We start from the raw sequence: 13142 nt of genomic DNA, 5'->3' as shown, positions 1-13142 counted from the left end.
TTAATTTGGGTTTAGTCCGCTGGGTGCATCACTAACGCTTATGCCGCGTGTTTCTCTCTGAATACACGCCATGATCACTGTACCGTTAATTCGCGCATGCGCGCACAAAACAGTAACGTATCTATATTATGAGGAAAAGGTGGGGCAGTGATATTGGCGGGAAAGTACCAGAACTTTTAAAATGAACTAAAGTATTTTCAGCTTTGTAGAAGTTATTATTTTAATATACAGCTATTTGTATATTCAGTAAATTTGCATAATGTTCGATCCAAAAAATCTGGTTAGATGCATAATATTTTTTATTTTAGTTTTAAAATTTCGTAAGAAATTTCATTATATTATAAATTATGAATAAAAATTATATTATGTATAAATTAATATAGCATCATATAGAACCATTTCTCGATTGGTTCAATGATTATCTTTCGCAAAATTCATGATAGAAATATTTCAGGTATATGCCTAAAAACCTCAAAAATTTGCTGGAAAGAAATTTACATTCTGAAGACCAAATGGTAAATGTGTTTTAACGTTTTCCTCTTTTCGAATTAAATCCCCCTCACGTCGTCCTAGAAAGAAGATTTTTTTAAAAATCGCAAGGGAAAGTTAAAATAAATGAAAATTGATTAGTAAAGAATCAGAGTGCATAGACTAACACACCAAAAATAGATTGAAGTTTTCTCTGTCCTGATCTATCTCGGATGAATAAGGGTACAGCAGGTTGTGGGCCTTTATGGTTCATAATAACATTTTTGGCATGGTTCAATGCATTATAAATAAGATTAGATTTTTTTGCTCTTGTTAAATAAACCACACATTGCCCTAAAATTACATCGCTCTCTGGCATTCCAATCATTGCGCACCCATGCATAGTGTGAACTGCTATCCCTGTAGCAAAGTACTTTTAAAATTAAGAATAACGAAGCACCTAGTAACATAATGCGTATACCTAGCGCATCAGGATCTTCCAAACCAATATCTTCGCTTGATATCCTGACCAAACGTCTTGCTATATCTACAGGATCTTCTTTGATTGCCATAATCCTTGCTAGCCAATATAAAGCTGCACTTTCATGACCACCTTTTATTGATTTATGCAATGCAGAATATAAATGCTGAATATTATTATTTTGTCTACCTGACAGCATATGCGCTTGCTTAAGACTTTCTTTAATGTCATCAAGGGTTATCGATGCAACACGAGAAGAATGCGATGCTTTAGTTTTAACTGCTAAGTCTAAACCGTTTAATGCAACACGTGCATCTCCATCACATACTTCTGCTAGCCATTCAATTGCTGCTTTGTTAATAATGAAATCTGACTTTGAATGTGAGCTTGATCTATCTATTGAATTATTTACATTTTTATTTTGGAGGCCGTTTATTTCTCCATTAATGGATGCAACCGCTTTACAAAGAATTTCTACTATGTTCGACACTGACAATTTACTCAATGGAAATACACGACATCTACTTAACAAGGCAGAATTTAAACTATAAGATGGATTCTCAGTAGTAGTGCCAATTAATGTAAGTGTTCCTGCTTCTACATGAGGTAAGAAAACATCTTGCTGAAGCTTATTGAAACGATGTATTTCGTCCATAAATATAATAGTTTGTTTACTAAATTTCGAGCCATTCTTAGCTTTTTTAACAACTTCTTTGACATCATTAATGCCACACGATGTGGCACAGAGCCTTACGGTATGCACTTTATCGCCACATAGTTCTTTGCTCAATCGTGATATAACATTGGCCAAAGACGACTAAAAGTAGTTAGAAGCGGTAAATATCATTAAAAACGGATACTTGGTATGTATCTTACCTTCCCACATCCAGGTGGACCCCAGAATATCATGCTGGGAACATGTCCATTCGTCAACAATTTTTGTAAAACCATATCAGAACCAATAACTTGTTCTTGGCCAACATAATCTGCAAAGCATTCAGGTCTCATTCTTTCAGCAAGAGGAATATGATCTGTGCTCGAAGTTGCTCTTTGTTGATTCATATTTGACGTAATTGTTACAGAGTCTTCTTTCGACTTCTTTGCTAGAGATGACTCGGCCGTTTCGTCCGGCGACAAAGGTCTCTTTGGACTTCGAAACGACTTTTCTGAAGGTCCCACGATTGCAGAAAGACATAAATCAATATGATTTCCTATGTCTTCTATTGAATACTCTTTCCTACATACTGGACACAACATAGTCAATTGTATACGTTTGTTTCTGTAATGAATTCTGTATATAACTTACGAAATAAAACCTAGCCTAAACACAAAGCATACCTAGCGTAGACTGAGGCCTGTGCTTCACAAGCATGAAGCAAAAAAATATGTAGCTTGTCTGTAATTGTATAAAAATTGCGCACCAATATTTAAACATGGAAGGGTTTGTGGAGGGTTGTTGCAATAACAAAGTAATCTGAATTATTGAGTTATCTCTATCAAAATTAAAAATATAATTGATTCTTATTTTATGTATGTATAAAAATACGGACTTCCGCCTGTTAAATTCACGATCGTTGTTTCCTCGAAATTTTCAGAATTTCTCTTTGCAATCCTGAAATATAAATATATAACCGTAACTAACTATAACTATATATTCGTAACACATCGGTGCTATAATTATAGCGAAATCAATTGACCATTTATCACTGGAAATATCAAATTGATTAAAGTGCTTTCAGTATTGAGATTACTATAGATTAATCCTGATTAGAGAATTACTGTGATTCATAGTACAAGAAATCTGATTCAATGGTTAATTGAGTGCGTGCTAGCCATAATTTATTGTTACCCTGTTGACTTTTCCACACTATTTCAACATCGAAGATACCATCATCCTCTATGAGACTTTGAAATTGTCTCATCCCTCCTCCGACCCCGAAATAATAACTTTTAGCGGCAATGAATCTATTTAATAGCAAGAAAAAAGAAATTATTTACTATTGTTCGAGAAACCGATTCTAGCAATTTTTACTGTATGAAACTAATAATTGAAAAATAAACCGAAATTAAGTTTAGCGATTATACTTGCCCCATGCCATCTTGTTTCAGTTTCTCTGTGAAAACTTCGTACAATTTCCTGTGATTGTCGGGATTGTAAATTGTTTCGCTTGTGAAAATTAGATCGTACTTTGTACTTTCATTTTTTCGATCAGGCACATTTAATTTTGTAAACGATTCCCAGTCCCCACAAAAGAAATCACATCTTTGTAAAACATTCTCCCGATTCTCTGAATTGAGTAAAACATTCGGAATTGTGACAGTTTTTATTACCTCGACGTTCTGCAAAATGGTTTACATAAACCACAGGTTCGTAAAAAATTTATTGAAAAATTAGAATACGAAAGAAACGAACGTAGTCTTGGAAATGGACGACGGAATTTTTCGAAAGAGCTATGAGACCAATGATACCAGCACCACATCCCAAATCCAGCACAGTTTTGTCTTGAAAATCTACATTGTTTTCGAAAATGTAGCAACCTAGATCGTAACTACACTCCCAGATTTTTAAACCACCTTGATACAAGAATTTCTCATTAAATTCTACAATTCTTTATATCGTTTGACACTAAATTATTTTAAATTAACCGCCATGTACCTTCGTATTTGGCAGGAACAAGATCAGAGTGTTGCGACTCTGCTTCTATAATATTTGCACAGTTTTCCTCTTTCAGATCTTGCAAAGCCTTTTCAGATCGAATTAATTTTAATTTGCATCCCGGGAATACTGTGCTTTCTACGTAATCATTCGATTCAAATTCTTTTGTAATATTCGATTCCGTCACACAAACCTTTGAAGCAGGAACCCAATTAATTACCTTTTTCGTGCGAATATCACTTTCTGAAATTAGTATTCTAGGTATTCATTTTTCATTGTATGCAACATTTGAAATATTGATTTTATTTATTAACATCCTCACAGAACATATTTGAAAATCGCACATGCGTATAAAGTATAAAGCACAAAGTAGACACATAACCTTTAAAAACATTTTCATATACATGTTTAAATAAATTGAATAAATTCAGGATTACCTTTCGCGTCATTGTTTTTTGAAAATCCAAATTTGAACATCTTGATTTTGTTATTTGTTCGTATATTCACGACGTAGAAACAGCAGGAGATTGATTAAAATATTGTAGCGATAAACACCATGATTCACGATAAGTCAGAATTCTGCTAAAACTGATTTCTGGTCCACAGCGACATCTGAAGCTTTTTTGCTGAACGAAATTAAAAACCCACGAACAGCACCCTCGTCGGTGCGAACGGTTTCTTCGATGATAATTTTTGTAGTCCATTCAAAATTAAAACAGAATTATTATTAATTAATAATTTGATTGCTTTTTTGTTAATAAAACTAAATTTTTTAAAATTGTTTTATTGGCAATACTAAAATGATTGAATTTGCCAATAATAGTATAATGACTTTGCAAATGATTATTGCAACGAAGAAGAGAACAATTTTCAAACGTTTCATCATCGCATGACGATTTAGCGATACAACGAAGTAGAATATTTATCATTTGTTGTCTTTTGTGTTTATAATCTAATCTCATCCTGGAATAAGCAACGTGAAGAAACAACTAGTCATTTTAAAATCAATTTGATAACAATACCATTGAGTTCCATTGTTGCTATCTTTAACGGTATAGAACTACGTAATATCACTATAAAGCTATTAAAAAATGATACCATTTAATTTCCTAAATTCATACTATATTGTACTCTTTAATAAATAATCTATATAACCAATGGAAGAAAATAAAAAATTTTCACAATTACGATTAATTTTACCAAAACATCTATTTAAATGTTAAGGAAACAAAGCGCTACGAGACGATACCATTTGCAAAACAACTAGCACAGAAATCGTATGCAAAAATTAGTCAGAATTCGAGGAAACGTGCGTCGTGTGTTAGAGCGAGATAAAGCGTAAACAATATTAACTCGAAATCGCTATCAGCCGATCGTTAACACGGTAAACGCTGCGTGGATTAATAACAACAACAAAAATTCATCTAACGAATTCGTACGCGAGCCACGAGGCATACTACCGTATCATGAGCTCCGATCAGATCGCGCGATAACGCTTCATGGAACTCGAAAGTTTTTCTTTCCGGAAGGAAGAACAAAACAACAAAAAAAAAGAAGAATAATAAATTCCGTAACGAAACGGTCGAATAATTGTCCACGCGGATAGTTGTGTAATGTATCAATTACCGAATGCAAGTTCATAGTGGCCATTAACGGGCCGGTATAATTATCGAATGTGTATCTTATCGTGTGCTATTTCTCATTATACCCATTATCTTTTCGATTTCCAATCCGATACAGATTACGAGACGATTATTTTCTTTTGGACGTTGCCGACGCGATATCGGTGTGGTCCAACAGTCCCCATTTTGCACGAGAAACGAAATTCTCGTGGATCGTACTTTTTTCGCGATACAACGACCTGGTGGAGGGGAGAGGGTTAAAAGACCCAACGTGCTCCTTCGAGGGACTTCCCGGCTACGTTCAATTTTTCGTTTAAAAGCCGACGTCGTTTCACGATTCACGTACAGTTACACATTTAACACAAGCTGCTACGGTGCTTCTAATCATGCATCGATTATCAACTACATTCGAATACATCGCCTGTGCATTCATCTTCCTCGTGACTTGCGGCTTCATCGTTTTATCGTTGCCCATCAGGTGGGAGACTTTCAAAAACGACACAGGTAAGTGATTTGCAAAATTAATAAACCTTCCTCCTTCGATAGTCCATCCAATCTTGTCGAATAGATCGCGGAATTCGATGCAAAATAAATACTGCAATATTTCTAAGATATACGAGCTAGATAACCGCTTCTTTCATCAATAATTTTAATGAATTGGAGTTATTTCGACAGCATTTTTAAATTATTTAAATACCTTCACTGCCTTGCGTTTAACGTACTCAATCTTGTCCTGAATGCATACAATTCGCAGTCCAATCGTAAATTTTATTTCTTCATTCGTATTAAACTCTTCACGTCACTTGATATTCTATTGTTTCCAGGCCACGTTAAAATAATAACCAGAGAAGAATGGAAGGCCAGACCACCTGTCGAACGCGTTTTAATGGACACACCAGTACCTTACGTCGTGATCCATCACGGAGGAATCGCCAAATACTGCCATAATCAAAACACGTGTTCCGCGATCGTCAGGCATTATCAGGATCTCCACCTTGACGATCGAGGATGGTTCGATATCGGCTATAGTTTTCTTATTGGCGAGGATGGGAATGCGTACCAGGGCCGTGGATGGGATTATGTCGGCGCTCATGCACCTGGCTACAACTCCCAAAGCATTGGAATATGCATAATCGGCGATTTCAGTGGTGTGTACCAATTCTTGTGATTTGTGATGAGTTCTCCGGATTTTGATCGAATTAAACATTTGAGGATGTAGAATCAATGCAGAATAAATTTAACTGTTCAATTGCCCTGAATCGTTAAAAATGTTCATCTTTTTGCATAGATTTCCTCCCGAACGAAGCAGCTCTGAAGGCTCTGAGCGGTCTCATCGACTACGGAGTGTCTCTGGGTAAAATCAGCAACAATTACCGCGTGATAGGTCATCGTCAAGTCAGAGACACACTATGCCCTGGTAACACATTGTACTCGTACGTGCAAACGAATCCACGATGGACCAAGAGTCCTGTACCAAAAAATGGAACGACAAACGCGTCGCCTGCCGTTCCCGCGAATGAAACCAACTTGAACACAATTAAAAATTCTTAATGTCTAGGATTATACTCTTAGAATAATTGCCAGCCAGTCTTAGTCAATATCTAGTTAAATACAACTGCTTTATTGCCAGCATAAGTGAACATTTGCATTTATCTTCTTGGAGCGTTACGGTCTCATGCGTTTTATCAGGCCAGATGGCGACAAGATGGCGTCCGTTTTTCCGAAGTGTTCTGTTTTAAACGGCTATTTATTCTTTATTCATATTTAACATAATTTTGAAGAATGATGACGAAAAATGACGAAGACTTCTGTGGTTGAAATACCTTTTACAGTATTTTTGAAACATTAATGAATGAATGTTTCACCAGGATTGCAACTTATTTGTCGTTATTAGAGGAGGATAACGTGAAACGAGTGGTTCAACAATTGCGCTAAAATTAGCTTGTAATTATCAATAGTAACTAATGTTCCTGAGAAACTTGTTTCTTTCTAATACATACAAATAGTTATACACGAGTATGTGAGACGACAATAATCATACGTACTGAAAATAAACCAGTAAACACAAAATTTTACGAATCTACTGTAATATTATTGTGTAAATATTTCGTAAATAAATAAATTATTATAAATAAAAAAAATTATCCTGCATTACAGCCAGAAGTATTTAAATTCGAATCTAAGGGTAACTAATAAATGTCCAAAATTTCATCATGTGTCAGATAAATCGAAATAATTTTTAGTAAATGCAGATTATGCGGACAGAAGTATTACGTAATAGTTAATCAATAAAAGTGATCAAGAAAATCGACACTGTGTGATTGGAGCGCGCAATTAAACTGACGCGGAGAATCACGGGAATAGTCGTATCTACATCTTTTAAACATAAAAAGATTATTGTGCACAAGTTGCCTACTGTATATAAATATTGTCGCTAACATAATCTGCCTTGTTGGTGGTTCTTATCATACTGTTGTCCGGGGAAAACCGAGCTGATACTACATACTATAGTAATATATCTTGAATACATTTGATTGCTCTCATTACCAAAGTTCACGGTGTCAAAGTAGCTATATGCCACTTATAAATATCTGCTACGTAACAGTTTCAATGGCAGTCTATCATAATCGACGGAAATGAACGGTTCAATTGTTGTGTTGCTCACACTGACGACTCTCCAAGTAACGCTTGGAGGCGTAATACACGAAACTCCTGGTAGGAATTTGTTTATATTTCTCATTTTAATTTTCAATATAACATTGTACTTCAAGTAGTTAATGTCATCTTGTAGTTTAATTGTTGATACAACGTTCATCTCGCTGTACTATTTTATTTTTTCCCCCAAACGTCGTTTATTCACTTTGTGAATGATGTTCTTCATTAATAAACAACCTAAGAACATGTATGCGAGTTTACGTTGTTTTTAAATATTTTATTTATTTGCATCAGTGATTGCAATAGATTGAAGCTGACATAAAACTTGTTGACTAAAATTTATGTACATTTTATTGTTTTATCGTTTTATTGTCGTATTCTCATTTAGGATTCGAAAAGTGGTCGAAATTTTGTTGCGTGGAGGCGTCAAGGCCACTGAAACGTATACAAGCATGCAATTAGTATTGAGACGACCTTCTGCCTCCACCAACTAAGCATTATATTCGATATTCTCCAAGTTCGTAGATAAAAGTGGAGAACCTGCTGTATTTGTAATTAAAATTGGCACTTTGTCTCGCTCATGTTTATATTTAGAACAACTCAAATTTGTTATTAAAGACTGCTCGGCGACAGAACCGGCAAAGTGTTAGCACATCGCGAAAACTTGATAGTTACTGGTCACGCCAGTGCCGTGACATTGTTAACATTCAAGCAGATAATTTGTGTCGGCCATGAATTGTCTACAAGATTCAATCTCTCTACGGCACTACGGAAATAATTATTTTAGTTGACGTGTGGAGATGTCGTGGCGGAAATTGTCATACATCGTTAATCGTAAATAAACTTTTGATATATTTTATTTACTAGTCCAGAATTATATTGTGCGTAGCTCGTCCAAACATAATCACGAGGTCACAATGGGGAGCCAGAGCACCTAAAGGAACAATAAAAAATCTGCGAGTAGATCCACCACCGTATGTAGTAATCCATCATAGTGCGACCGATTCCTGTACGACCCAAGCGATTTGTCAAGCCAAACTACGAAGCTTCCAGGTAATCACCTTAATGAAACTTAAAAGTCATGATTACTGTAACTAAATAGAAATTCATTTATGATATTTTTACGAGACATAGCAGCATGCTTGAATAGTTTTTAAGGTATTCATATATGTATAATTTTGAACATAGAAGAAATGACATTCACAATGATGACTGTCCACTTTTATGTTGATTTATGGATTGTTGTGCATAATTTCAGAATTATCACATGGATGTGAAAGGCTGGTTGGACATAGGCTATCAATTCGTTGTTGGAGGAGATGGTAACGTGTACGAGGGAAGGGGATGGGGCAAACATGGCGCCCATTCGCAACTTTACAACTCAAAGAGTATTGGAATCTGCCTAATTGGCAATTTTGTCGGTAAGCGCTAGCACATGTTAGTTAATTTGAGTTGAATAGCATTTTAACATAGTCCTGGCCATTTAAATTGATTTTGATGTCCCTAAACTTTTAGTTTATTTTTATAAAAATTGTTGCAGATCACGAGCCACATGCGGCAGCGATTAATGCAACTATGAAATTAATCGAATACGGAGTGTCCATCGGCAAAATAAAAGAGGATTACACATTGTTGGGTCATCGGCAAACTGCGAGCACAACCTGTCCAGGAGACAAACTATACGAATTGATCCAAACCTGGCCACATTGGTCAGCAACCGCGTGAAGACGCATCCTTGTCATGTATTACCATATTATTCATTTAATAAATGTATCTTTTCTACCGTGTAACACTATACATTATTATATTTCATTTTTCACATATACTCATACGTAAAGTGTCACGACACCGTTCACAGCATTATCGTAAGTGTCCTCCTCAGTTCTTACACAAATGTCTATATGCGAAAAGTCCGGTGATTTTGAGTTACCGTCGCTGTAGTGAGTTGTGTCTCTGGCCTGGTGGTCAAAATTAATCAAATTAATTATTAGAAAACACGTTATTGTTTGAAGAAAAGTATATTCGATATTTCAAGATAGACTCCATGAGAAACAAGCATTTTTTGAATATTGATAATTGTACCTGGAGGGGAATTTGGCGCCCAAATTTTGCATTAAGGTCAGGTATGCATACTTTTGTCCCATACGGTATGCCTGAATCTAAATCCATAGAAACCGTCACAAACTCAGCGCGGCCGTCAAGGAAATCCTATAATTCACGCATGTAATATTCACGTTACACCATTTGCATACTTAAAGCGGCCAAAGAGGTTCATTAAACATATTTCATTCTGAAACAACTAAGTACTACCACTCTACAAGTAGTACTCATCGCTTTGCGGACGTGCTCAATGCTGAAAGCCTAATAAAATTCAGGGAATTCAACATTCCTTTTCCGTACATGAAAAAGATCAGGAAAAATGAATTCTCTCAATTCCATTAAGGTTGCATACATCAACAACAGTAGCAACGTAAAATTGTTGTCGAACCTGTAGGGTCCTCAGTTTCTTCATATTAACATCCACGTGATCGTACTCGTCGTCACTGCTAAAATCAGGAAAATAGGCGGTCATTGTCACATTCTTGTGAACACGACCGCTGCAATTCAGGTCTGATCTGTTCAGACTTGTTTCTAAAATTAATGAACATCATACTCGAATTAAATTGAAGAACAGACACGAGATACGGCAGATATCTTACCACTTGCGAGGGAAGTTGAGATGAATGTCACTAGCGACAGGATTATCAACTTTTTCTCCATTTTCTCGATCAACACTGTACCAACACTGCGCAGTTCAACACTGTATTGAACACTGAGGGTCTTCGAAATACTGATTGCTGTTGCAATTTCTTAGGTGCAACAAGACTGCTGACCTCAGCTTGTTGAATGATTCGATCAGCATTTCGAAGACAAATATAGGACATCATGATGAAAAACTACCTTTGTTATACTTTTCATGAAAGGTTTGAACACGTGAATGTTACACGAAAATTAAAAGAATTGATTTCACAATATGCGTAATTAAAATACTGTCACTTATATTTCATCCATTTTCTGTTTTTAATCAATTTATCATTCTTGATATCTCCATCTTGTAAATGTATTTAAGAATTGAAGATATACATGCATTATCATTACTTTTATGCAAAATAAAAATTGCCTGCATCGATTGCAACAAATAGAGACTAAATTGAATTTTATTTCTTCCCTTAGTGATTTTAATGGAGGAGAAATCGTATGTTGACATCTTCAATTTTTTAAATTTTCCGCAGTCTTTCATTACATTTTCAAAGAATTCTTATTGTTTTTCTCGTTCCGAGTGTCTCCTTATTTTGATTGCGACTGCATATCGACGGTGCACTCGTTCGAAAGTGTAAACAAAACTCTCGGTTGCATTAATAAGCACGAATGTGAAAGCAATTGCATGTGCGAAAAATTCCCGGAACGTAATCGAAACATTCTGGTCAAGCGGAAAGAAATATTTATACAGGTTTGAGCAGTATCGATTGGAAAATCACAGCGTTTCCCCGAGTCAAACAAGACGTACTTAAATCCGTCATTCATTGATTGTAACATTTCATTAGCTCCTTCATTTCGACCGTAACACAGTGAGGACTGGCCGTACCATACTCTTCCTGAATAATAGAAACCACGTGTGTGTCCGAGACACGTGGAAAAGTACGCGTCCTCAGTCGACCGAAAGTCGTAGCCATTTCTGCTTAACCGTGAACGTTTTCGTCACAAGCGCCAATATTAATTGTAGAACGCGGGGAATCCATTAACGGGCCTGCGATCATGGGTTTTGCGAGAAGGGCGACGTAACATGGACAATCTAAAAATGGTTTGTTTACCTGCAATATTTATTAGGTTTATCAGGCTTTTGGATCAGCCAATTTCACCTGAGAGGGAATGCTAATTAATTTGGAACGCAGCGCTCTTGTAGATCTCTGTGATAGTTGTCCTAAAAATGTGAGCACAATAAATAGTTTTCGCTAATTGTTCGGGCCAAATTTATTCCTGCTTTTTCATTATTATATTCGTGAATAATGAAATGCTGACGACAGAAAGCGACTAGGTATGTAAATGATTATAATGTATGATTCATTTTGAGCATTGCACTGTTGTAGATTTATGTAATCGCTGTCCTACAAGTTGCAAATAATAATAAAATTTAAAAGGCAACCGTGTACAGTGCACTATTGTGTACATAACTAATTATGATGTCTAAGCAATCGCATTCATTGGAATATTTGCTTAGGATGATCATGATTTATGGTAAAAGCCGGCGGAAGTAATTTCCAACCTCTTATACACATCCTTCGCGACTATTTATTATTGTTGGAGTATGAATATTTTGAACATGATGTGACGGACTGTTACATGATTGTACATGTCCATTCATTATAAGCTTAATCCTTTTCATAATTGACGTTGAAAACCACTAATTTAATATTTCCTGGAAAGAAATTTTCTTAAAAATTCTTTTAGAGACGTGTTCATCAATATTAATTGATGAATGGATTAAACGATGAAATTGTTTGAGAGAGATTGTTGTGAGTGGAAAAAATGATGCAATTAAAATTAGACTACTAATAAATAATTTTAGAAATCCATACATATGGAGACCTTGTGTTTAAAATTGTACTCAGCCTCGATTAATTAAGGCTATTATTGAGTTAAATAATTTGCTTTGATTCAACGTAATTTTTGCGGTTGCTATGTCAGCGGTGAACAAGTTGGCAGGTTAAATACGTAAAAGAGGTAAATGACTAGCGAAGTAATCGCCTGCAGGCATCTGGAACCGAAAAAACTGTTCAGGATTCCCCTTCGTCAGCAACACACACAGAAACGCGTATCAGTGAACGTGCGCGCTGAACATTTACACTGGCATCGTAAACTAAGTTTATTCAATATACATATTCATCATCGTTAAATATACTCTAAATATTTCAATATAAACCAATTCGAACAATTACTCAACTTCTAAGAAGCCGTGATTTTTCTATTATGTCAGAGCTGCATACTATTTTTTACTTGCATAACACATAATGTAATATGAGCTTCCTGGTGTTTAAAGAATTATTCGATCGATCGTTCTGATACGTGGCTACTCATTTAAGAGGAAATAGTTCTTTTTATATAGTATGCGGTTTATTTTAGCCTTGCAAAATCACAATTCTCATGTTTATTCAGTTAAAAATTTGGAACTGGATTTTCATTTCATTTCTTATTTGAAATCTCTTTCCTTGACGTGAATATT

General features: G+C 35.5%; 4 protein-coding genes across 6 annotated transcripts; 2 read left to right on the top strand and 2 right to left on the bottom strand.

Moving 5' to 3' along the window:
- Positions 1–185: 185 nt before the first annotated feature.
- On the bottom strand, positions 186–4205 carry LOC143211326 (ATPase WRNIP1). Of its 3 annotated transcripts, XR_013009435.1 has the most exons (7): positions 4043–4205; positions 3606–3848; positions 3363–3523; positions 3039–3289; positions 2799–2914; positions 2256–2561; positions 2053–2193 (listed from the first exon to the last, which is right to left on the bottom strand). XR_013009435.1 is itself a non-coding variant. In XM_076428859.1 (5 exons), exons 1-5 carry the CDS (start codon positions 2382–2384, stop codon positions 472–474), a joined length of 1608 nt encoding a protein of 535 aa, XP_076284974.1. In that variant the 5' UTR covers positions 2385–2519; the 3' UTR covers positions 186–471. The 3 variants fall into 3 exon arrangements, 2 of the variants coding, with proteins under 2 accessions (XP_076284974.1, XP_076284975.1); XM_076428859.1 differs by lacking the exons at positions 2799–2914; positions 3039–3289; positions 3363–3523; positions 3606–3848; positions 4043–4205 and adding exons at positions 186–569; positions 661–888; positions 950–1766 and having other exon boundaries at positions 1826–2193; positions 2288–2519; XM_076428860.1 differs by lacking the exons at positions 2799–2914; positions 3039–3289; positions 3363–3523; positions 3606–3848; positions 4043–4205 and adding exons at positions 187–569; positions 661–888; positions 950–1766 and having other exon boundaries at positions 1826–2193; positions 2256–2519.
- A 627-nt stretch (positions 4206–4832) lies between these two features.
- Positions 4833–7474, top strand: LOC143211204 (peptidoglycan-recognition protein SC2). The gene is made up of 3 exons (XM_076428667.1): positions 4833–5731; positions 6052–6375; positions 6516–7474. Exons 1-3 carry the CDS (start codon positions 5614–5616, stop codon positions 6776–6778), a joined length of 705 nt encoding a protein of 234 aa, XP_076284782.1. The 5' UTR covers positions 4833–5613; the 3' UTR covers positions 6779–7474.
- Positions 7475–7783: 309 nt separating this feature from the next.
- Pgrp-s2 (peptidoglycan recognition protein S2) lies at positions 7784–9672 on the top strand. The gene is made up of 4 exons (XM_076428668.1): positions 7784–7942; positions 8772–8935; positions 9141–9303; positions 9423–9672. Exons 1-4 carry the CDS (start codon positions 7864–7866, stop codon positions 9605–9607), a joined length of 591 nt encoding a protein of 196 aa, XP_076284783.1. The 5' UTR covers positions 7784–7863; the 3' UTR covers positions 9608–9672.
- On the bottom strand, positions 9667–10884 carry LOC143211206 (uncharacterized). Its single transcript, XM_076428669.1, has 4 exons — positions 10582–10884; positions 10371–10513; positions 9965–10090; positions 9667–9840 (listed from the first exon to the last, which is right to left on the bottom strand). Exons 1-4 carry the CDS (start codon positions 10640–10642, stop codon positions 9709–9711), a joined length of 462 nt encoding a protein of 153 aa, XP_076284784.1. The 5' UTR covers positions 10643–10884; the 3' UTR covers positions 9667–9708.
- Between the last annotated feature and the right edge of the window lie 2258 nt (positions 10885–13142).

This window comes from Lasioglossum baleicum, chromosome 8 (assembly GCF_051020765.1).
Source record: "Lasioglossum baleicum chromosome 8, iyLasBale1, whole genome shotgun sequence".
NCBI lineage: Eukaryota > Metazoa > Arthropoda > Insecta > Hymenoptera > Halictidae > Lasioglossum > Lasioglossum baleicum.
The sequence above is the reverse complement of the archived record's forward strand: the minus strand, read 5'-3'. Positions and strand labels throughout refer to the sequence as shown.

Excerpts from the sequence above, each read along its gene's own strand:
- LOC143211206 (XM_076428669.1), bottom strand. The coding sequence starts at position 10,642 with ATGGAGAAAAAGTTGATAATCCTGTCGCTAGTGACATTCATCTCAACT. Across the intron at positions 10,514-10,581 it reads CTCAACTTCCCTCGCAAGTG|AAACAAGTCTGAACAGATCA; the intron begins GTAAGATATCTG and ends CATTAATTTTAG. Across the intron at positions 9,841-9,964 it reads GGCGCCAAATTCCCCTCCAG|GCCAGAGACACAACTCACTA; the intron begins GTACAATTATCA and ends TTTGACCACCAG.
- Pgrp-s2 (XM_076428668.1), top strand. The coding sequence starts at position 7,864 with ATGAACGGTTCAATTGTTGTGTTGCTCACACTGACGACTCTCCAAGTA. Across the intron at positions 7,943-8,771 it reads CGTAATACACGAAACTCCTG|CTCGTCCAAACATAATCACG; the intron begins GTAGGAATTTGT and ends TATTGTGCGTAG. Across the intron at positions 9,304-9,422 it reads CCTAATTGGCAATTTTGTCG|ATCACGAGCCACATGCGGCA; the intron begins GTAAGCGCTAGC and ends AAATTGTTGCAG.
- LOC143211326 (XM_076428859.1), bottom strand. The coding sequence starts at position 2,384 with ATGTTTAAATATTGGTGCGCAATTTTTATACAATTACAGACAAGCTAC. Across the intron at positions 2,194-2,287 it reads CAGGCCTCAGTCTACGCTAG|TATGTAGGAAAGAGTATTCA; the intron begins GTATGCTTTGTG and ends TGTTGTGTCCAG. Across the intron at positions 1,767-1,825 it reads GTCCACCTGGATGTGGGAAG|TCGTCTTTGGCCAATGTTAT; the intron begins GTAAGATACATA and ends AACTACTTTTAG.
- LOC143211204 (XM_076428667.1), top strand. The coding sequence starts at position 5,614 with ATGCATCGATTATCAACTACATTCGAATACATCGCCTGTGCATTCATC. Across the intron at positions 5,732-6,051 it reads GACTTTCAAAAACGACACAG|GCCACGTTAAAATAATAACC; the intron begins GTAAGTGATTTG and ends TATTGTTTCCAG. Across the intron at positions 6,376-6,515 it reads CATAATCGGCGATTTCAGTG|ATTTCCTCCCGAACGAAGCA; the intron begins GTGTGTACCAAT and ends CTTTTTGCATAG.